Source organism: Populus alba, chromosome 8, assembly GCF_005239225.2.
Source record: "Populus alba chromosome 8, ASM523922v2, whole genome shotgun sequence".
In the NCBI taxonomy this organism is placed as follows: domain Eukaryota; kingdom Viridiplantae; phylum Streptophyta; class Magnoliopsida; order Malpighiales; family Salicaceae; genus Populus; species Populus alba.
The window spans coordinates 12,369,140-12,392,700 of NC_133291.1; the positions used below are offsets into that span (position 1 = coordinate 12,369,140).

At 34.9% G+C, this 23,561-nt stretch overlaps 3 protein-coding genes, 3 non-coding genes and 1 pseudogene across 6 annotated transcripts; all 7 read left to right on the top strand.

Annotated features, from left to right (window-relative positions):
• Window positions 1-3,670: 3,670 nt before the first annotated feature.
• Window positions 3,671-13,510, top strand: LOC118058077 (uncharacterized). The gene is made up of 21 exons (XM_035070790.1): window positions 3,671-4,041; window positions 4,151-4,236; window positions 4,351-4,452; window positions 5,119-5,225; window positions 5,300-5,400; window positions 5,654-5,741; window positions 6,145-6,233; window positions 6,482-6,621; window positions 6,732-6,894; window positions 7,045-7,180; window positions 7,336-7,432; window positions 7,794-7,923; window positions 9,029-9,088; window positions 9,193-9,311; window positions 10,281-10,405; window positions 11,014-11,238; window positions 11,444-11,604; window positions 12,088-12,251; window positions 12,889-12,971; window positions 13,049-13,134; window positions 13,234-13,510. Exons 1-21 carry the CDS (start codon window positions 3,835-3,837, stop codon window positions 13,375-13,377), a joined length of 2,613 nt encoding a protein of 870 aa, XP_034926681.1. The 5' UTR covers window positions 3,671-3,834; the 3' UTR covers window positions 13,378-13,510.
• Window positions 13,511-17,198: 3,688 nt separating this feature from the next.
• Window positions 17,199-19,095, top strand: LOC118058084 (large ribosomal subunit protein uL22y). The gene is made up of 7 exons (XM_035070795.2): window positions 17,199-17,316; window positions 17,407-17,443; window positions 17,533-17,573; window positions 18,187-18,417; window positions 18,503-18,605; window positions 18,693-18,760; window positions 18,842-19,095. The coding sequence occupies exons 1-7, from the start codon at window positions 17,314-17,316 to the stop codon at window positions 18,893-18,895; spliced, it is 537 nt and encodes a 178-aa protein (XP_034926686.1). The 5' UTR covers window positions 17,199-17,313; the 3' UTR covers window positions 18,896-19,095.
• On the top strand, window positions 17,654-17,783 carry LOC118058265 (small nucleolar RNA snoR74). The gene has a single exon (XR_004689135.1). It is a non-coding gene; the product is annotated as a small nucleolar RNA snoR74 (small nucleolar RNA).
• Window positions 17,941-18,069, top strand: LOC118058271 (small nucleolar RNA snoR74). The gene has a single exon (XR_004689136.1). It is a non-coding gene; the product is annotated as a small nucleolar RNA snoR74 (small nucleolar RNA).
• A 336-nt stretch (window positions 19,096-19,431) lies between the features above and the next one.
• On the top strand, window positions 19,432-20,741 carry LOC118058100 (probable nucleoredoxin 1; annotated as a pseudogene).
• Window positions 20,742-21,604: 863 nt separating this feature from the next.
• LOC118058254 (U4 spliceosomal RNA) lies at window positions 21,605-21,755 on the top strand. Its single transcript, XR_004689129.1, has one exon. It is a non-coding gene; the product is annotated as a U4 spliceosomal RNA (small nuclear RNA).
• A 672-nt stretch (window positions 21,756-22,427) lies between these two features.
• On the top strand, window positions 22,428-23,181 carry LOC118058108 (signal peptidase complex subunit 1). The gene is made up of 2 exons (XM_035070809.2): window positions 22,428-22,586; window positions 22,714-23,181. Exon 2 carries the CDS (start codon window positions 22,714-22,716, stop codon window positions 22,996-22,998), a length of 285 nt encoding a protein of 94 aa, XP_034926700.1. The 5' UTR covers window positions 22,428-22,586; the 3' UTR covers window positions 22,999-23,181.
• Window positions 23,182-23,561: the final 380 nt, after the last annotated feature.

Below are 23,561 nucleotides of genomic sequence, written 5' to 3' on the forward strand. Positions count from 1 at the left end.
AAAAAAATTAGATTAACTTTTACTTTATGATAACAAGTGTGAAAATATTTTTTTTATGCTCCGATCATGTTTTAAAATAAGTAATTGATATTTAAGTTGATATAATTATCATAAATTATTTATTTTAATTTTTTAAGTAATAAATAAAAAATGATAAAATAAAAAACTTATCACTGGTTAATGAGAATATAATATTTTAAGATTTTTAGCAAATTTAGTGTTAGCATAGCTAATAGAGATGTATGTTTTTTTATAAATCCAACATCACAGCAGGACAAAATGGTTCATAGTTCAGTCCTTTTTTCTCTTATATATCAAATAATTGATTTTATTTTAATTTTACTAGGAAGTATATACATGACTTGGTAATTGCATAAGAATATTAAGAGTTAGTTTAGATTTTTTTTTATTTTGAATCATAATTCAAAAGTTATTTTCTTATAAATAAATTACGATGAAAGGCATGTAGAATTTTTTTTATAAATAAATTAAATTACAAGCTATTCATAAATAAATATATTTTAAAGTTTTTTTTTATGAATCTTAAATTTTAAAAAATAACTTGACTCGATTAACAAAATTATGCCAACACCCTCCTTGTTGAGGTAAAAAGTTGCTGCAGCTGTGCGTTCCACGAGCTTGAATAGCGCCTTGGATAAATGGGAATTCGGCCGACTACAAAAAGATGGACACTTACGCTATGTTTTTGGAGTTTGCTGCCTCACACTTTATTGCTTGGTCTTCTAATCGTAGGCTTGATGTAACTGCCACGTGGCAACGGTTCCTAGAGGGCAGAAAAGGCATTTGCAAAGAACTTTTCAGAGGAAGGAACTTTTTGAGACTTGAAAGCATGGCAACAAGCCAACACAGAGAATCATGGATGTCACCCACGCTACCTAACTCCCCACATGGCTATAACAGTAGCTATGCAGCTCGCACTTCCTAGCTCGGAAACTTTCTTCTTCTTCTTTTTTCTATGGATATTAACTATTAATAATATATATAAAAAAAAAACAAGAGATAATATTTATGATTATAATTTTAAAAAATAGGTTTAAAAAAAATTTTAATTGTGGTTTTTTAAAATATTATCTAATGTATATAATATTGTATGTTTTGTTAGTATTTAATTGTATCCATAGTTAGGTAACTCACCAATGGCTAAGAAACTTTTTTTTTTAAGGATATTAATTATTAATAAAAAAAATATTAGTCATTTAGCGTGTACTTTAGTATTGTGTTAATTTTTATTGTTATGGTTAAAAAAAATATTTTTAAAAATAATTTACAGTTACAATTTAAAAATACTAGCTAGAATATACAATATCATGTATCAATGATTTGATTTTATCAAGAATAAACTAATTATAGCAATAAATTAAGTTAAAAAATTTTATTTTCTTATTTGATTTAAATGATTTAATGTAGCGATCACACTGTAGTGACTTTTAAATATTATACTTGCTATAAAAATATATTGGTTATATTTTCAATAATGCGTATCTTGTTGTTTGGAAATAACGCATAGGGAGAGAAGTTTTTAATTTTTGAAAAAAAAAAATAAAGTAAAAGATCTACTTTCTAATAAATTATGAGGCATGGGGATTAAATTGAATTGATTGAAAAAGTACGAGGGGTTGATGTATACAATGGTTTTTTTTTTTTTTTAAAGAAAAGAATAGCGCTAGGGGATTCCTGCCCTTCCCCTGTCTCTTTGGGCTGGAGATAAATTTCACAAAGTCATACTCCGAGTCCCGTACTGGTTTGTCTGAAGCTTTGATTGGTGGATTCCATCAGATAAGAATGGTAATTTTTGAATTTTCGTTCGATGCTGTCCCCTGGTTTCGCTATATAAGAAAGACAAAGACATGCATGTCACGGGTAATTTAGGAGATAAAAAACGCTTTTCACTGCGAGGTAAAAAACTCGAGCTTCAGTGCATTTTTTTTACCCTGGACCGTAGGGGAGCTATAACAAAGTTTACGGGAGTGTGTTTGATTTTGTCGTTTCAAACTTTTTTTAAAAAGGTGTTTTTAAAATTATTTTTAGTTTTAAAAATATACTAGATTTTTTTAAAAAAAAAATTAGGCATTTTTTAATAATTTTAATGTAAGATGTCAAGAATAAAAAAAATAATCTTCAATATATTTTAAATTAAAAAATACTTTAAAAAATATATTGCATCTTAATACTTACACAATCACTTATATGCATAATGCTTCTCATCAATTTAAAGTTTGTTTAGTAATGGATAGTAGACATGAGTCCTAATTGCTTATATAATATAAGAGCATTCTCTCTCCCCACAGTCAAGGCATTTTAAATAACAAAACTTATTATGTTCTCGAACCTATATAATACCTTTTAAGAGCTTATCATGTACGAGTGTAGACACACATTATTATTGTTGTCTTATGTAGAAACGCCAACCATGATGCGCTTGCCCAAGCCCATCGTTTGGGGGATTATAAAGATGTCACAATCTCACATCGGTTGGGAGACTAGGAAGAGTTAGTCATTTATTTAGCATGAAGGATCTCATCTCTCCTCAAAAGACACCTTTTTAAAGACAAAACTCAATACGTGTTTAAACTCATGCTTGGATGGTACATGCTTTTAGGGGGTCAGGTCGTGTGTGAATATGAGCATACATTATCATTGGTGTCGTCATGGAGATATTAGCTATATTGTGCTACCCAAACTCCTTCCCTAAGAGGTCATGATGTTGTCATTGTCTCATATTTGCTAAAAGATGAGAGTCTTAGCCCTCTCCTCAAAAGATGTTTTTTTCAATGATAAAAACCACCATGTAGATGAGCCCATGTCAACTGAGAAAATACTATCTTGGAAACTTACTATGTGTGAATGTGAACACATATCATCATTGATGTTGTATATGGAAACGCCAACCATGATACACCACCCAAGTCTCTTGCTTAAAGAGTTATGGTGATGTCATTATCTCACACTAGCTAAGAGGTAAGGGGCGTTAGACACTTATATAGCAAAAATGGGTCAGCTTCTCTCCTTAAAATAATCATTTTCAATTATAGAATCTAATATGCGGTAGAACCTATGTAAATTACGACAATACCTATTAAAGGGCCACTTTGTGTAGACATGGACACACATCATTATCAATGTTATTTGTTGGAATGCCAGTCATATTGTGCTATTTAAGCCTCTCACTAAAGAGGTCATGATATTGTCACCATCTCATATTGGCTAAGAGATAAGGATCTGGTCGCTTGCATAACATTTACGTCTATTTTAGAAAAAAATAATTAATATTAGAAATAACTAATATATACTAATTTATTAGAAAAAAAAATCAACATGCATACGAAGCACTGTGTGAGAAATTCTCACATGCTTACAATCAGAATGCCCAGGCCTCACTGTAAAGCCTTTGCCCTCTCTGGTAGTGTGGTTGCAAGCTTGCAACATGTAATTTGGGTTTTGGCTCTAAAGGTGAACGAAAGGGAAGCAACTTGCAATTTGCATATCAAGCTTTAAGGAAGGTAGCAGGAGATACCTCCGTTTAGAGTCCATTTACTTATTAAGGCCCAAATAAACTAGACAAGCTTAGCTCCGGCTCAGAAGAAGAAGTAGCCCACCCACCCAAGCGTGAACTGGAGGGAGAGGAGAGGGAGTTCTTTAAATCGACTGGCACTTGAGGCACCGATACAAAACACAGCAGTCAGCATCCACACTCTTCTGAGCTGAAAATTTCAACGCATTCTTCTTCTGCTCTCCCTCCAATATACTATATAATATTTCCCGTTCCAATCTTGGAAATTGAAAAGAAAAAAGAAAAAACAGAGAGACCCAGAAATGGCGTCGAGGCTGAGCTCAAGAGACGTATCTGGATTCAAATTCATCTTCTTTCTAGCGATTATCTACACTATCATATCGCTTCTTGTTCACTCCGTACTTCACATGAAATTCATTACGCCCCTCTCGATCGACGCCCCTCTCGATCGCTTCTCCGAGGCCAGAGCCATCCACCATGTTGCAGTTCTAACCAAAGACGATCGTCAAGTCAGTCCCGCCCTCATTTCTGTGCTTGCATGTCCCTCTTGTTTTGTTACGGAGTTTTCAATTTTCTTATTTATTTATTCATTGGCTTTTAATGCTGATAAATTAAAAGGAAGGGCGTCCTGGATTAAGAAAAGCCGCGGCGTATATTAAAGAGCAGTTAGAAATGCTGAAGGAGAGAGCTGAATCCAATATCAGGTTGTTATTTTCTCTTCAGTAATGCTGGTGGTATGGTTGACATTTTAAGTGATATTTTTTAATTTTAATTATGATTTTGGTTTATTACCTTATTTAATTTTTATTTATTTGCAGGATTGAGGTTGAGGAGACCACTGTTAATGGTTCCTTCAATATGATATTTCTAGGCCACAGCATATCTTTTGCTTATAGAGACCATATAAATATTGTTGCCAGGTAATTTCTTTACTCGCTCAAATGTTATTGCCTGTTCAAGTTTGTGTTCATGTGCTGACGTTCGATTCGTGCTAGAATCATCGAGGAATGGGATGTGTTTTTTCCCTTGCGTACTGGGGCCCCTATTTTTATATGGAACTCCCTTGAAAGCATGATCGGAGATTTCACTTGGAGGTGAGATACATCCTCTAAGAAAGGATGTGTCTTCCATTTTGAAAGGACTGGACTTCGCACCTTTGTCGAGAAATTGTGGCCTCTGGACTTGTTACATATAAGCTATTCAGCACATGAAATTTTAATTGCATTCTGAAGTGTCGTATGAAACTTTATTGTTCACTGCTGGAACAAAAGCTAGGAAGCTGAATCCTGTGAAGGGAAAATGTTGAACCATTTCTTTTTTACCTCAGAAAAAATATTAAGAAAGGTATTACATTACATTTTAGAGGGAAGCTCTAAGTGATGTATAGGAAACGACTAATGAGGAAATGGTGCCTTATTGGGTTAGGAGATCAATGATAGTAGATTGTGTCATATGCTTTGCGTTTTTATCTTGCATGTACAGTATTATAATTGGTGATAATGTATGCCTTATTAGATAATAAAGAGTGTATTTTTATCTTAGATTTTTGGAAAACAACACTTGGACTAACTTCTACTTGATAACAGGATATCATCAGCTGATTTGCAAGAAACTGACCCATCTGTATTAATTAATGGCCATTTTGATAGTCCTCTTGGTTCACCAGGAGCTGGTGATTGTGGTTCATGTGTTGGTGAGTACATTGTATCTCGTAACCACTTGGACTGCCTTAAAGACGTTAGCTAACATGTTTTCATTGTTTTGCAGCATCAATGCTGGAATTAGCTAGAGTTACAGTAGAATCTGGCTGGATCCCCCCCCGGCCAATTATTTTTCTTTTTAATGGCGCAGAGGAACTTTTTATGCTGGTATAGTATATGTTTGTAAGCAATATTATTATTTGAGTATTTTTGTTAAAAAAAAATTTTGTTGTGTTGCCATTTCCATCGTGGACAAGTCATATTTCTGAACATACTGAATGCAGCTTTCTTTTTCCTACTTTGTTGGACAGCCGCAACAAATTCCTTGCATTCAAAACACATTTAGTGGACCATTATTTATCAAGTTATTTTCTATTTTACTTCTCTCACTTTAATCTTAAAAGCGTTTGGGATGTCTCAGGGTTCACATGGCTTCATGACGACACATAAATGGCGTGATTCAGTTGGAGCTTCTATAAATGTGGAAGCATCTGGGACTGCTGGTCCTGGTAGGATATGATCCAATTCCAGTGTTACTTTTTCTCAACCTTTTTAGAATGCATATGGAACATTGACTCAATGATTTGGGGAAAAGGGAACTGGATTTAGAGCAGAAAACAGAAAGCAGCCTGTGATCTGCAGAATATGCAACTTCTTTCCTATATCATGATTGATCCAGGGGGAAGCCTCTTAAAGTTAGCTCAACATACAATCACATTATATCAGAATAAATGTACCATGTTCTCAACATCACTCACTTCCAAAGCTGCCAGATATGAAAATATAAGAAATGAATTAAAATTTTATTTGTTGGTAGTTGGGAACATAAGTTTTTGACTTTTCTTAATGATTCAGAGTTCCGTGTAATGGTCCTGCTGCTCTATGCTAATGTGAATGCTGTTGTATTAACAGATTTAGTCTGCCAATCCGGACCTGGGTCTTGGCCTTCTCAAGTATATGCAGAGTCCGCAGTATATCCCATGGCACATAGTGCTGCTCAGGTTTTCTTTTATTTTTCTTGTTTTTTAAATTTAACTTCAAAACATTCTGATGATTATTTTGTTTTTTGGTTACTTGTAAGGAAACAAAGAAACAAATATTTTTTGCATGATTTTGTTTCATATTCACCTGGGCCACTTTAAAATTCTCCTAACATATATGTGTGGTTTATTCCGATACCCATCTACTGTGCATGTCCTCTCTTTGCATTTAATTATTTCAGTTCTAAATGATCTATTTCTCTATGTAGGACATCTTTCCTGTGATTCCTGGAGATACAGATTACAGAATATTTTCCCAAGATCATGGAAACATTCCAAGCCTTGATATCATCTTTCTTCTTGGTGGTTATTACTACCATACATCCTTTGATACATTGGACAAATTACTGTATGCTTTACATCTGCTATTTTGGTATATATATATATACTTCATTGGAATTCTTTTGTCGCTTTATTCTTAAGTGCATCCTCTGATGCATTTGAATGTACTCATACCAGACCTGGGAGCATTCAAGCTCGTGGAGAAAATTTGCTTAGCATACTCAAAGCCTTCACAAATTCTTCCAAGCTACAAAGTGCTCGAGAAAGAGAATCTAAAGCCACAACCAATGACTACAAGGATGAGAGGGCTGTTTTCTTTGATTACTTATCATGGTTCCTTGTACGCTGCAAAATTTATGACATCTTCTCTATCCGATGTTTCATTATTCTTTCTTAAATTTTAACACATTTATGACTCACTATATGACCTTTTATGACCTTGAGTAATGCATAACAACGTCCTTTTATCTATAATGTTTTTTTTTTTCAGATTTTCTATTCAAGAAGGGTAGCTGTGGTACTCCATAGTATTCCCATCGCCATCTTTTTTGTAATGCCATTCCTTTTGCATTTTTGGGATTCTAGGTCACGTTCTTGTTTTGCAGTCTTCTATGATTTTGTGAAAGGTTGATTCTCAACTGCTGATTTTTATTTGAATTTTTTATTCTGAATCTCCATGTTCTGATACCCCACACCCACCTCCACATTGATAAGTTAATAGACACAAGACATGCATATTGAAGATTTTGTCGATAATACTCAGATCCTGTTTACTTTCCAGGATTGCTTTTCCATGCTGCTGGGATTATACTGGCAATTATTTTCCCGATTATCCTTTCTATTTTGCAACTGTTCTTCTCTAGTCATGCTTTGAGCTGGTGAGTTTGTTCTCTGGTTCTTTTGATTTATTCTCCCTGGTATTTTGAATAGGAAAAGGTTCACAAGGTGTGAGCGTGGTGTCTGCTTTAACTGTGGCTCATGGTTTTTTTCAGTAGTTTCATTGTATTCAACAACAAGATGAACTTCAATTGGATGATGATGTTATAATGATGAACTTCATTGGGTCACCATAGATCTCTTCTGTATCTTAGGAGTAGCTGTAGCTTCAACTGTGAGAGGAGGGGTGTGTGTGTGTGTGTGTGTGTGTGTGTGTGTGAGAGAGAGAGAGAGAGAGAGAGAGAGAGATGATGTTGTAACTGTTGGTCATGGTTCACATTGACATGCAAGATCCAAATGCAGGTTTGCACATCCATACCTGGCATTCTTGATGTTCATCCCCTGCTCACTTGTTGGTTTGCTAATTCCAAGAACTGTTTGGGGTTGTTTCCCTCTCTCTCAAGATGTTTCAGTTATCAAGAAATCAGAGGAGGTACAATTACATAGCATATTTTTTTTTGAGAAATCACTTACTCAGGCCATGCTTTTTACATTTTCTTTAATCACATGGCTAGAAGTGTTCGCAAATCAGGATTTCTTTGAATTTGTACATCCTAGGTAATAATATTCATATGGAACATCTTTGGTTACTGATAATAATGAGTATACTTGCCATTTAATATGGTGTTCAAGTTGTGCTACATTTTACTGACTTCACCAATGAGATGAAATTTCAAAATAATTGATTCAAATGCAAGTCTGCATTAGAATATGAGGAAACAATATAGAAAACCAATTTATTAGAAATTGAAAACCAATAGACAAACATGGTCATAAGACGGGTTGCTTTTATAAATGGGGCAAGATGTCCTCTAGTTGCCAGGGATGACAAACATTTGATATGCATGGCATTTAGTAGAGTTCGGTGACCAATTTTTGGTCACTGTCTTTACTTTGATTACTATATTGTTGAGCTTCTCCTTCAATAGGGCCTCATTGAAAAGTAAAACATTAATTGTAATAGCAGACCTAATTATGATATTTGATAGTTGTGAAAAGTTCTCCAAAAACCAATTGCTGAAAACTATCTTCTTGAATTACGTCAGCTACTTCATATGGATGGTGGACATGTTTCACTTCTCTCTCATAAAAAATTTTCTTCTTTCCTTACTATGTTTACAATATGCTATTGCTTGGCACAATGTAAAGGTAAACCTTTTGGCTTGTGACCTCAAGGTTGCTGTTTTGAGCCTTGAGATCAGCAAGCAACTCCATGCTAAAAGGTAGAAGGGTAAGATTGCCTCCAAATTCTCTTTCGAAGACTTACCTTCAAGGGTCCAAATTGCCAAGATAAACTTTCCATAAAATATGCGATTCCACCACAAATGTTAGTGATTTGATTCATTGGACACTTTGATTTGTGTTGTGTGGCTAATCCTAATTTTTTTCTACATCCTTTTTAAATTGTTTGGTAGCACTATGCCTTTCTTGGAGTTTGATGGAGTTTCGCATGCATCTTCTGGGTGTTTTAAATCTAGTCCAGTTGCATCATCCATCACAGAAGCCAGCAGATATCTGAAATGGAGTATATTTTGCAGGCACTAGCTGAAGAAGCAAGATTTTGGGGAGCATTTGGATTTTATGCTTGCTTAACTTCGGTATGTAATTGCTATTTTTAGTTTACTATTTTAGAAAAAATCAATTTGCCTTCTAGATTTTGATAGTTTCTAAAATTTTCAACGGCTAACTATAGTAAAGACAGGCTTATCTTGTAGCTGGGCTCAGCGGAGGGTTTTTGACCTTTTCTGTGTCTGCATCTATGCTTCCAGCATGGATCTTCTTTTCCCTATCTATCAAGTCCAGTGATCATCAATCACTAAGGTACTGGTTTTGATGGATCACAATCAAATTCCTTCTTGTGAATGTTGGCTGGATTTTTCTTCTCAATTGGTTATTATATTGAAGTTGCATGTGTTGCATTGCTGGTTTGTGATGTTGTGCATGGTGACTTGTATTTTAATGTCTCTTAGAACTGCTTTATAGTGCTATCTTTTCTATAAATAGTTGAAGCATGCTGCAAAATATCAGCCATTCAGTGATTTGTGTCTATTTATATATCCCATATACGTGAGGTGTTATCCCTTGGTGACTTTTTAATGAACTTTAATGCACTGAAGTTCTTGTTGCCTCAAAATATCTACGCTGGCTGATTTTCCACCTTTCAAGCATGCTGGACTTCCATTTTAGTGTTCTTATAGCATCATTTTGGAGCCTTCCTTGAAAGATAGGTGTTGACTTGAATGTCTTTTAGATTTCTTCAAGCCATGTCATGTTGAACTCTGACACAACAGCTGCTATCAAGCTGTCCTTAACTTTTTTAAAAGATTCCTCATTTAATTGAAAGATAACATCGAATTTGCTATTTCTGAATATTTTCAAGAACCACTCCTTGTGATCCTCTTAATAGACTGTTGAAATGCATCATATGTTTTTTTCTACTGCACATGGTTTTGGACTGTTGCTAATTGGATCCAAAGCACAGCTTGTTGTCTTAGCTAATTCTGGAACATTTTGAGAGATCACAATTTTTTTGTGCACTTTCTTATTGTTTTTTTAAGTATTTTCATTCTTTTCTTTTTTCTTCTTGTTTACGAGGAGACTTGAAACAGTCTTGCAGGAGATGGGGGTGATAGCATGCCAAATGGAACATAGATTGTTGTCTCTTTGCTCTTTTTTTCTCGCATTAAAGTCCTTTTTTTTTGCTGCATTTTAGTCACTTTCTAATTGAAGAAAGGTGGCAATTGGTAGCCAAAATAACAGAAGTGGTATGACTGATGCTCTTTCTTTCAGGTCAGCAGTTTTTTATGTAATACCTCTAATTCCATGTCTCGCATACTCGGTATATTTTGGGGGGTTTCTTACCCAATTTTTGATCGAGAAGATGGGCATGATGGGTGCCGTCCCACCTCCCTATGGTTAGTATCCCTGAACTATTTTTTCTGATGCTGTTTATATCAATTGGATTTTTTCTGGTTGTTCTTCTGAATGTGAGACGGGCATCAATATATGTTCATTTCTGCACTTTAACTGGAAAATTGAATTTTGTATAAATAATATTGTCAGCAAGTGTTTTTTTTTTTTTTTACACTGCTGGTTGTTGATAACTTTTGGACAGGTGTAGAGGGAAAAAAAAAGAATTGGACTATCAGATACTTCCAACCGATTCTTATATGAATTATCCTTTCTATTTGTTTTTTTATCTTAGGTGCAAATGTTAAAAATACTTGATGTGATGTTTCATTTTATTGGATCGACTTTATATAGACCGCCTTCATTATGTGTCATATGGTGGTATTTTCAATTTCGACATAGCTAAAAGAGGATGATGTACTTGTATCCCTTTCAAAGTTCTGCTTGCACTCTTCTCTCGATGACTTTCAAGTATGCTGTAGGATGGATATTTATTTCCAGTAGTCAATAATCTACAGAACCATTATGATTGTTTTGTACAGTTATAACTGAGCAATCGATTATATGCTCTGAAGTAAAGTGTGGATTATGATTACCAGATCCCTTCTTGCAGGCTATTATGTTCCTGATGTTGTAGTGGCAGCATCAGTTGGGGTTGTAACTGGTTGGTGTGTGGGCCCACTAATACCTGTTTGTAGTCATTGGTTAGCTCGGTCTTCGATCTTGCAGCTCTTGTCGCATATTAGTGTACTTGCTTTGGCTCTCTCGTCTCAATTTTTTCCATACAGCAATGCTGCACCAAAGAGGGTTGTTTTTCAGCATACACTTGTTACTACAGGTATGAAGAAGAGAGCACTTGATATTTAAAAGCCTTTTAAAACTCTAGCTAGTTATAACTGCCAGATAGATTTTGCATTGATGTGTGAATTATGAACACAGTTCAATTATTAGTTCTGTTACGGGCTTCTTTATTCGTTCTGATTTTAAGCCCCCTTTCTCAGCCATCTTGTCTGAAAACTTCTTTTACTTCTGTGGATTGACAGGTGTAGATAGGATTGTGGACTCCAGCTATGAATTTTCTGTTGTAGATTCCAATTCTTTATTGTTTCTTTTCAAATATGCTCCTGAAGTGGCAAAGGAATTGCATATTGGCCAAGAGTTATCTTTTGAAACTGCTAATATGTCTCACCGAGAGACTTGGATGGTAAGCAAATTTTGCATTTAATATCAGTTGCTAATGCTACGTCAAATCTATGATTTAAAGTGGCTCTTTTGCCTTGTCTAGACATAACAAGTTATAAAACTCACAATCACAACAGATGGCTGGTTTCTCGTGTCAGTATTTGAATCACAAGTACCTGCCCTTTGGCAACATTCCCTTTTTTATTCAAATCTGGAAGCACGTGATAATTTTCTTTCAATTTGTTAATATTTCCTCTCTCCCCAACCTGGGCATTTTCCATAACAGCCTCATTTAAAGAGAGGAGGGAGGGGGGTTGATTTCCTATGGTGTGCCAGGTTTTCTCATCTTTCAATGGAGTGGTAGATTTAGTTTTAGTGCCCATCAAGGGCAAGTTACTTCATCTTGAATTATATGTTCTAAAGTGGTTGCAAATCAATCAATTTCATTGATAAACCTCATTTTGTGTAACTTTCTTTCTGTTTTTTAATATAATTTATTTGGCAGGGAATTTTTCCAGTGCCTTTCTTGTTTTCTCAAAGCTTAAAGTTCCCGGCAAGGAGTGATGGCATTTTGAAACGCTATAGATATTTCCCCCACTTATCTAATTACAAGCCACATACCGTCTCCAGCGACAAATCTCGGAGAGTTTACTTGGAATTTTATTTGGGGTGAGTAGAATGTGCTGTTGATCTTCATGGAAGTGCGCGAAAACTTGTCTTCTGCTTAAAATATATACTTCTTTGAGTTTTTTGCGTCCTCGGTCTGGAGGGATAGGATACAGGAATACTCGGTTCAACTGTCAGCTCATGCAAGAAACTGTTGGAACATTTTCTGACAGTAGCGCACAGTGTTGCTAGGGTAGGAATTCAAACCTGGATTATTCCTGGTGAGGGTGTGCTGTCGAGCTCAGCCACACCCACTTGCCTTGAACCATAGGACGATGTTAGAAGATTGTGGTGTTACTTTAACAAGATTATTGCTCTGTTTAATGAGCAAACTGTCCACACGCTTCTTGCCTGATTAATGATAAATCTATCATTCATATACATATATCGTGGAAAATATGCGTATTCGCTTTTAGAAGTTTGTATTTTCAATGGATAATTGGTAGACGTTCTATAGATCCAAGACACGGCAAGAATTGAAGTAACAGCATCGGGGATTCTATTTGACCGCACAGGAGAGAAACTACTAAGAAAAGCTCAGTTTAAATTTTTAATTTTAATTAGCTTGGAATACTTGTGTGCATATGTTATATCAAAAAACACAGATATCGTTTTAATCTTCATACGCTGTGTCTTTTAGTGACTTGGAGGAGGTTTGGGTGGCAGTCCTTAACATAACCGGTCCTTTATCAAGCTGGTCATTTACAGACAATATGCTTTCAGGTACGAAATTTTAAGATTCCACTTGTCTGTGAGTCTTTTGCTCTGTTGTGTAATTAATCACTCTGGAAATCGGACAGCTCCTGATTCAGTTGATGGTGGCCCACCATCCTACATCCTAAGACTTAGTGGAAACAGCCAACGAAACTGGACTTTCTGGTTAGAGGTAAAGTTCTGTCCTTGATTACCATAGTCTACGAGGATGATTCTTTTCAGACATGGTTCAATTTTGTTAAGAGCTATAAATTCTCTCTGGAAAGTACAGGCTAGCAGTTCTGATGATTTAAGGGTGGAAGTTGCTGTGGTGGACCAAGTTTTAGATGACGAAGCAAGGAGGTTGAAGGGCCTCTTCCCAGAGTGGGCTGATGTCATTGCCTATTCTTCCTTTATGTCCAGCTACATTTTCTGACTGCCAATGCATAAACTTGCCCAAACATTGGCTAGAAAATTATTTAGACCCAGATGACACTCATGGGAAATGTAGTTCAATTTCCATACTTTTTGAAGCTTAATTTAAATTGTTTCATTATTCAGTTTTGGAACTGCAAGGATTACAAAGTGGCATGGCAATAATCCTGAAGCCAGTAAATATATGCACCAACATGAATAGAATCTGCTTCAAGTGGTTTCAGGTTCTGCAATTTGAGCCTCTGCCACTTGGTAAAAATAGAAAATTAAATACCTGGCTCCCAAAAAAGTATGGAAAATCTTACGGTGTTCATAGAGCAAGTAGTGGTATTTTATTAGTAAGAAAAAGAAAAAAACATTGATACAAAAAAGAGAGAGAATAAAATTCCTGACTTATAAAAAATGATAATAATATATTCATTTAATATATTTTTTTTTTTTTACTTGTTTTATTTATTTTTTAAAAAAGTGGGATAGAAAATAACTAGTAGGATGTTACCCGTAATATTATTCACAGGAATTGATTCACTTGATCATTAATAATACTCCCACCATTTTTTTTCTTTTCTTTTCTATATTTATTTATAAAATCATTAATGATTTCATGGTGTTTCATTTTAAGCAGAAAATTTAAAAAAGAATCAATAAGTTCGAATGCTTGGTCCAACATACGTGATTAATTATGATATTAATCAAAGGGTTTGAGCAATTCAAGTTTTAAAATGGGTTGCTAGTTCATAAAAACAATGTTTAACATTGCGTTTGATGAGAAACAATAACACTAATTATTTTGTGGAGGTAATAAATCATGTAACATAACGGTCCATTACATATCTATGTTTGGTTTGGTTATGTAAATTTATTAAATTATAATGCAATGAAGGATTGCAATTGTAATAAAAACGAATTATTATTTATACACATCACATAAAAAAAAAAAAAACTAGGTAATAAAACATTGCATGATTAAGAGTGGCCATGGAAGGACCCAATTAAATAAAATCCCATTGTAAGGACTAAATTGTAACTTTCATAAATTATAATGACCATAAAATTTCAAATAAGGCAATTTGTGAATAAAAGTAAAATATAGGGATTAAAATAAATTAATTTGAAAATTATAACAGCTAAAATAAACTTTATCGAAGTCTTCATTATTTTCCAACCAATGTAATAAATTATCCCATTACATTATTTTTTTTTATTATTATTATATTAATAATTTGATTACGTTATTATATCATATCAAATATATGTAATTATTTTACAATAAAAAGAATGTGAGTTTTTTCTTTTTTTCTTTTACTTTATGACATCAGCATTGATTTCTTGCTTAAACTTGATAATTCTCTCTCTCATTAATTACTATAAAAACTAAAAAAAGTAATATTTTAGAAACAATTTTATTTAATAAAAAAATTAGAGATATTAATTATGAGAGGAAAAAAACAGTTTTCTTGACGAGCAAGTATCAAGTACTCAAAGGCTATATGCCATATCTCCTTCAGAGATTGTCTGCTGAACAAGTGCTAAGCAAGTGATCTGCTCTTGTTTCTATTACTTTAAAATTACATGGTTTATGCAATTTACATGTTGTTTGCTCTTCTTGATATAAAGAGTTAATTATAACTTAATCGCTGTAGTTTATCAAAACTAATCAATCAATTCTTATCATCTCAGAAACAATATATTTATTAGTTTTTATATTATTAAAACCATTTATAATTAATATTGTTTTTGTTCATTTTGTATTTTTCAAACTTTAAAAAAAAAAAATAGAAAAAGAAAACTAGTAAATAATATAGAAAGATTGTTGAACAAATAAGATATTTTCATAATAAAATACCACTGAATTAAGTATGATAAATATTTTTTTAAAAAAATATGTATTTAATTTTACATGCTAGAATATGCAATTGTTCTGATAAATTACCACGACTAAATATTTAATAATAAAAAATATATGCTCCTTAGGGTAGTATTCGGTATGTTGGATACTGATGGTCTGGACAATATAATGTTTTTGTAAAATATGCATATCACTAAAAATACATGCAATTGCATCTTTAGACAACAAAAATCAATTTTTGTTTTATTCAATGTTGTTTTAGTGAATAAATTTTTGTGCCATTGAAAGAGAAAAGATAGGGTAAGTTTGTTCAATTCTCTATACAAGGGTTAACTTAAGTTGATTTGGGTCAACGCAAGGAAAATAATAACTATTTTCATAGTTTTAAACCTGACTAGGGGGTTGATTATGAGCAAAGTCCATGTCTCCATTCAGGTTAACCATTCACCTAGGTCAATATAATAATAAAAATGATTATTATCATAATTTTAAAACTTGACTCGGGAGATGATTTGGAGTAAGGACTAGGTCACGGGTCAAGTTGATCATTGACTAAATCAACATAAAGATAAAAATGATTATTATCATAATTTTTAAAATCAACTCGAGAATTGACTTGGGGCAAAGCCAAAAGTATGAGTCGGGTTGACCATTGACCATGTCAATGTAAGGATCAAAATGATTATTATCATAGTTTTAAAACTCAACTTGAGAGTCAATCTAAGACTAAGCTCGAGTCAGGTTGATCATTAACCCGAACCAACTTAAGGATAAAAATGGTTATTATTAAAGATCTAAAATTCGATTTAGTGGTCGATCTAAGGCCAGGCTCAATTTACAAGTTAGGTTACCCATTGACTCGGGTCAATATAACAATAGAAATAATTATTGTTGTAGTTTTAAAATATAACTCGTGAATTGACTTAGGACAAGGCCTGAGTTATAAATTAGGTTGACCATTGACATGGTCAATATAATGATAAAAATAATTATTATCATAGCTTTAAAATCCAACTTGTGGGCCAATTCGGGGATAGGCCTAGGTTAGGTTGACCATTGACTTGGATCGATATATATAAAAAAATAGTTATTATCATATTTTAAAAACCTGACTCAAGAATCAACCTAGTGCAAAGCTTGGGTTATAGACCGAGTTGACCATTGACCCAAGTCAATATAAAAATAAAAATAGTTATTATCATAGTTTCAAAATACAACTAGATGGTTGACTCGGAGCAAGGCCCCAGTTAAGAGTCGAGATGGTCAACCCGAGTTGAATCGAGACAACATAAGAATAAAAAAGAGTATTGTTATAAATTTAAAACTTAATTCGAAGGTCAACCCGAGGTGAGGTTCAAGTCACGGGTCATAAGGATTATCTCAGGTTGATCCGGTCATAGGTTAAGAGAGTTAACCTGAGTTGACTCAAATAAAAAAAAAATAAAGCAACTTTGTTTTGACATAAAATATAAAAAAAAAGTCAATAAGTTTTTATCTCGTATTTTATATCAGGTCAACCGGTTCACAAGTTTACCCAGGTTTTTTTATAAGGTAATGTCAAATCAACCTTTTATTTTTTTAAAACCTAGACAATTGCAGGTCTCAGGTTGGTCGGGTCTTATCCAGTGTCTACCAAATACAAAATAAAACATATTATCCAGTACAATTCAAAGTATACTAAATACAAAACAAAATAGCTTCTTGTCATGCAGGCTGAATCAATACCGTTCAACATACCAAACACTATCTATTCAACGATTGGGTCATATAAATAAGACCTATCTTGTAGCTTAGTTGGGCTGTAGAGCCCATTAGGCTCTGGCAATGAAAGTTCCCTTCCTGCTTTTCTTTTCTTTTTAATTTTTTGAAAATGAGTCGTGGGCTTCACATGACAAAAGCTGGAACCCAAATAACCCAGCCCAAAGAAAGAGCAGCGTCGAAGGCTGCAGCAAGAATTAGGGTTTCTCTCATTTAGCAACCCTATATATAAACCGCACCCTGCAGTGTCTCATCTTCTCTTATGCCAGAGCCACCGACATCAACGTCTGTAGCTTCAACAAGGCAGAAGGTGCTGCAGCATAAGCCACCATGGTACATCTCCGCTTTTCGCTCCCTATTCTTCCTTTGTTTCTTGCATTAAATCTCTAAATCACACTTTGTCCCTTGCTCTTTCTTTTTTAGGTGAAGTACTCTAGAGAGCCTGATAATCCCACCAAGTGTAAGTGTTCTAATATTTTTCCATTTGGGTTTTCTGTGCATTGGAGGAGATCTTAATTTTATACTGTTGTGTCCATGCTTATGTTGCAGCCTGCAAAGCAAGGGGCGGTGACCTCAGAGTTCATTTTAAGGTATTGTGTTTAGGGTTTTGACGGGTTTCGTTTTTTGTATGACCGTTGCTTGCTATTGATTTTGCTAGTAAAACCTGATGAAAAAAGCAGGGGCCTGTTGCCTATGTGAACAGGTCTCTCGTAAACTTCAGGGAAATCAGTTACATTGTTCTTGGGTGAACCTCTGTTTTATTTTATGTGGCTGAAGGTTCAGTAAATGATGGGACATTTTTGTGCTACGATTTTATTTATATCTAAACGAGGTTTTGTGGATTTCAATAGTAAGAAATGAAGAGAGCATTGGATGATTTTCTTCATCACTTTATCCTTTCGTTTTAACCAACCAAAACTGCTCCACATATTTTCTATTCTAGTTGTTAACCTGATGAAAAAAGCAGGGCCTTGTTGCCTTTTGTGAACATGGCTCTCGTAAACTTCAGGGAAATTAATTGCATTGTTATTGGGTGAACCTCTGTTGTTATTGGTGGCTGAAGGTTCAGTAAATGATGGTACAATTGTTTCCATATCAGTTTCTCTATTTGTTTGTTGTTGAAGTGGTGGTTTTTATGTTTTTCACTTTCAGAGATTTTTTTAGCTTGTTTTGACTTGTGCATCCTTTTTAATGTTTATGCAGAATACAAGGGAGACAGCTTTTGCTTTGAGGAAGTTGCCTTTGGCCAAGGCCAAGAGGTACTTGGAAGATGTCCTGGCTCACAAGCAGGCCATTCCATTCCGACGTTTCTGTGGTGGTGTTGGGCGAACTGCTCAAGCAAAGAACAGGCACTCAAACGGACAAGGACGCTGGCCTGCCAAGTCTGCAAGGTTCATCCTGGACTTGCTCAAGAATGCTGAGAGCAACGCTGAGGTACACATAACTATTATCTGTTTGATGTTCATGTATTTATCATCTTCTGCAATAATTCTGCTGATTTTACGACTTTCTTTTCCAGGTCAAGGGTTTGGATGTGGATGCACTCTACATATCTCACATCCAGGTGAATCAGGCACAGAAGCAGAGGCGTCGTACATATAGGGCACATGGAAGAATTAATCGTACGTTTATTTTATTAGACTATACGAGTTAAACATACACTTCTGTTTGTCTGTATTCATTAGAATCTTTTTTTTCTCTCTCGTCAGCTTACATGTCCAGCCCTTGCCACATTGAGTTGGTTTTGTCTGAGAAGGAAGAGCCAGTTAAGAAAGAGGTAATCTAGACGGCAAAGCATGATGATTTATTGCTTGTGTTTTATTTCTTCTTCACTAATTCTTGTATGCTGACATTACAGCCTGAGACCCAGATAGCAACCAGCAAGTCAAAGAAGTCCCAAGCTTCCTCTTGAGTGGGCAGCTTATTTGTTTATTCTATGAGAAATACTTGGAGAGCTCAGATGAAAGTCTGTTTTCATCAGAGTTTTGTTGTATCATAATTTGACAAAATAGTCCTCGATAATAGCTTGATCGGCCTAACTGATATCTTGTTTACGAACCACGCGTAGCTTTCAGATTATAGATTTTTGAATGAATAATTTTGATTCACCAACTCTGGTTCCACTAAAAAGACATCAACGAAACCTTTGGAATATTGCCTTCTGCTCGGAATGAATTCTAATACTCGTGCAATGTACTCGAAAAAAGATTTCCATGAATGTATGTGAGGAGTAGACAGAAGAGATTTAGAGCCCGTTTGGGGCTGAGGTCGAACCTGCTTTTGAAAAAATTTTGAATTTTTTTTTTTTTTTACTAAAATTAAGTACAGTTTATACATTTTGGATCGGATGGTTTTGATGTGCTGAAATCAAAAATAATTTTTAAAAAATGAAAAAATATTATTGACATGCTTTTTGATACGAAAAGCTATTTGAAAAGCAACAGGGTTAAACGTATCATTTTCAGTTGTAAATGAGAATGTTTCCGTCATCACCAATCAATCAATGAACTTATCGTTGATCAATATTATATTATAATAAAGTAAGCTTGCTGTCCAAATAAATGGAAGTAACCTTACACAACTATTCTTGATTTCTAGCCTGCAAGTGGATCAATTACATAGCAGCGTGAATTTGTAGTGGAGAGGGAGGAAAAAATAAGAAAAATGACCACCGAAGACGTTTCTCTTGACCTTTAATCTCTTCTTTCTTCAGTTGAGAGGGACTTGCTCATCCGCAACAACGGTGATCAGACACTTCTTTTATGCAGTAGTTTATTACTTGGGTTAAAGTCAGCAATTTGGCTGGGAGGATCGTGGGATTCTATTTCTCTGGTGTATGGTACGGGCCATGCGCCGAAGTTTCACCCCATTGTTGATAGAAGTCTATGAATAGCTCTCATCCAAAGGGGACTGTGAATTTGTTTTCATTTCTTCTAACAGAGATGACGAGTCCTTCAATACGTCCTTCTCCAAAATGCCATGTCTTGCCATTCCATTTTCTGATACGGAGACCTGCAAACGTCTCAAGGAAGTGCTCATGGGAAGGTTTCATGTGATGGTGGTGTCAGAACCATCAGGGAACATGGTGTGGATGGATATCCATTCACCCTTGATAGGCTGAATTTCCTCAAGGAGCAAAAGGAGGACGCTAAGAGGAATCAAACCATAAGCTCTGTCTTGGTTTCGAACTCACGTACGTGATTACATGATTTCTAAAGATGGAAGCAAGGTAGACGGTTTATTCAATCAGCTAGTTATGTTATTAAATTGATGATTCCATAATTCACGATTTTTGCTATCTGAAATTACAGATCCCTGTGTTGGACCTTGAAGGAAAATTTTGAGACAATGCATTGGTTGGCTTCGCCATTTAAGAACAGGAGCTGTAAGGAGCTAGCATAGTATTTTGAGCTTAGAACCTTTCCTACTCTAGTCATAATTGGCAGGATGGAAAGACTTTGAACCCAAATGTGGCTGAAGTTATTGAAGACCATGGTCTTGAAGTCTATCCATTTACACCGGAGAAACTCGATGAGTTAGCTGTGATGGACGAGGCAAAACTGGAAGCAGTACATGTATTTGCGATGCCTGTAGGGATATGGGATCTGGGATCTGGGATCTGGTTGGTCTTTCTGTTGCAAACGATGTGAATTTGATCTTCACCCCAAGTGTGCTTTGAAGGAAGATGAAAATACTGGGACTCAAAAGGGAAAGGATGGATTTGCAATGGAGATGAGTGCTGCAAAGCTTAAGCTGACTTAACGGGCTTCCTTTTATAACAAGGATGCAATGTAAGATCGTTGCATGTATGTGAAGATAGTTGACGTCTTTCCTGTTATCTATACTTAACTAGTAGTTGTAAGACTGAGCTGCGGAAGGATTTCCATGTTCTGTATTTCGTTACCAAAAACATATAAGAACATTGGCCACCGGCCAAGTTTATGTGAATCCTTATTTTGGGGACCCAATTGAAACTTAGGGATCCATGGCTGGTGGTTTGTTCTCAATGACTTCCTACGACGTTGTCTTTCCTGAAGGAAAATGCTTATCGGTCCTGTCAAGAAATAGGGAAGATTTGCTATGCAACTGTCGTTGTTTCTATCTGGCCGTACGGAACAATCCGTTTAACCTCTGGATCAAATATTCCAGTAATTGTATTGCTGATGTAAATTTAAAACTGGGCTGATTGTTACTTACCTAGCATGGATCAGATTTAGATTTCTCAGTACTGCGAAGTCCACAGAATCTGAAACATCTAGGAACTTGAACAACAGAAAGCTAAAAGGCCCAAAGACTTGACATTTAAGAAACATAGAATTTGGATAGGATGAATGTTTAATTAGTCGCCGAGGTATCACACCGAAGGTTATTGATCTGCTTAGTTTTATGAACTATTGAACTTTGATCTTCGTTTTCTTTTTTATTTTCATATTTGATGTAAATCTACCTAAAGAGCACTTGTAGCATTCCGTCGTACCTCTCTCGTGCACCTGCTATTATTATCTTGTATCAGGGTGTTGGAGACGACCGTTACTTTCCTAAGTGTCCCACATCGAAGAAATAGAGCTTTGTCAAAGGGAGCGCTGACTATAAACAATGCCTCAACGCTCGCTCAAATTTTATCTTTGCGCTTGGGGCAATGACGCAGCTAGTGAGGTTCTAACCGAGGCGCGTCAATTGCTGGTTGAAAACTATTTCCAAACCCCCTCATTGGCCTGGGTTTGGCTCAGGCCATTGAGAATTTCTGGAAGGGTTCCCCTCGGGGTAAAGCCCAACAATTCTAGTTTCCAAATTTAACGATTACATAATGTAGATCACTGACAAGTCACCAATGGGCAATTATATGGTGCTCAACCGTGTAATATTCTATAATACAGTTTTATTTGTTATCGATTTATATTTTGAAAAGTTTTCAATAAGTATTATTTTTAAGATTTATATAAATTTATACCAACTACTAGTTATTAAATTTTAAAAGATAATTCAAATTAAGATTTTAACTTTCTTATTTCTATTAAAATTCATTTTGTATTATTAAAATCTAAACAAATTAATTTAAGTATGTACACACTACATTATAAAAAGGAGAAAATAATATAGTTTAATAAGAAACGCGTGAATTTTGTGCGTTGAAACTAGTATATAATGATGGGCTATTCTCGAGAAATTTTAGATTGTTGGAATAGTAATTATTAATACTTAATTCATAATAGAGGTAAACATAAATAAATAAATTTATTATTTGATAATTTTCTCGTTTTATCGTGAATTTCTTTTTTTTGGGTTTAGGTATAAAAAATGAATCTAATTATTATTAATTATTAGAATTTTCCGGTTCTTCTCAATGAGTGGCCTAATCTCCGCCGTTAATTATTCAGTTACATCCTCCTCTATGCGTTACGTGTCCCATGAGTCTGATCCCATGGTTTCCAAAACATCTTGACGACTTTAAAGACATTCCAACCGTCAAAAAAGAACGGAATTACATCATACTAATATATAAAATAAAGTCTTCACTTCTATCACTTTTTCGTAATTTTGCAGATCCGATCCTCTTTCAGACATCCTCTCCCTCTCGCTTTCGGGATCACTTCACATCCCCAGTAAGATTCCTCCTCTCTCCCCTTCAGTCGTGCTTCCATCTGATTTGCGTTTTAATTTCTTAGTCATAATCTAGGGTATGAAAAAGTATTATTATATTTAGGTGATTGTTGAATTTTTGGTAATCAGATGGATTGGCAAGGGCAGAAACTAGCGGAGCTATGGATGCAGGTACTGCTGATAGTTTTCGCTGTGGTGGCTTTCGCTACCGGTTATATTACGGGATCGTTTCGAACAATGATGCTAATTTACGCCGGTGGAGTGGTTTTCACCTCACTTGTTACTGTCCCTAATTGGCCTTTCTTCAATCGCCATCCTCTCAAGTGGTTGGACCCAAGCGAAGCCGAGAAGCACCCGAAGCCACAGCCTGCGGCTGTGGCTTCCAAGGACAAGAAGAAATCGTCCAAGAAGTAGGTTTGTTTTATTGATTTTGACTGGTTTTGTAGTCTTAGCATTTGTTTGCTAGGGTTTTTAATTGGTCAAATGAATTGAAGAGATGAAATGTTATGGGATGAATTGGATGATAGAATAACTTTGCATTGCTATTAATTTAGACCTCTTGGACAATTACATTCGAGTTTCGATTAGTTTTTTTTTTTTTTTACTTTTATTTCTGCTTATATTTTTCTTGGTTTATTAGAGTGATAGCAGAGGGTTAATCTGCTCACCAGAATGGATAGACAATGTGAAGAGTACTGCATTTAGTTTTTCTTTATTTCTTGTTTTTTTTCATAGACGAGAATGAGACTGAATTGATTTTACTGTTTTGTACGGAACACAAGTTCCTTTGTGCGCAGATGTTTCTTAGCCATTGGATTCTGAAAATTAATTACTAAAATGTATTAAAAAATGATAGACAATGTTTATCCAATTGCTTTGGAAAGGGGTGTTATACGAGACAGATCCTTAGAGTTATGTATTAAATACATCCTGTTTATGTTTTGGATGAAGTGGGTTTGCTTTTTATGTGGACTTCT

Coding starts and splice junctions, on each gene's coding strand:
- LOC118058077 (XM_035070790.1), top strand. CDS start 3,835: ATGGCGTCGAGGCTGAGCTCAAGAGACGTATCTGGATTCAAATTCATC. Junction 6,622..6,731: donor GATACATTGGACAAATTACT/GTATGCTTTACA, acceptor TACTCATACCAG/ACCTGGGAGCATTCAAGCTC. Junction 11,239..11,443: donor GCATACACTTGTTACTACAG/GTATGAAGAAGA, acceptor GTGGATTGACAG/GTGTAGATAGGATTGTGGAC.
- LOC118058084 (XM_035070795.2), top strand. Junction 17,574..18,186: donor ACCTCAGAGTTCATTTTAAG/GTATTGTGTTTA, acceptor ATGTTTATGCAG/AATACAAGGGAGACAGCTTT. Junction 18,761..18,841: donor AAGAGCCAGTTAAGAAAGAG/GTAATCTAGACG, acceptor CTGACATTACAG/CCTGAGACCCAGATAGCAAC.
- LOC118058108 (XM_035070809.2), top strand. CDS start 22,714: ATGGATTGGCAAGGGCAGAAACTAGCGGAGCTATGGATGCAGGTACTG.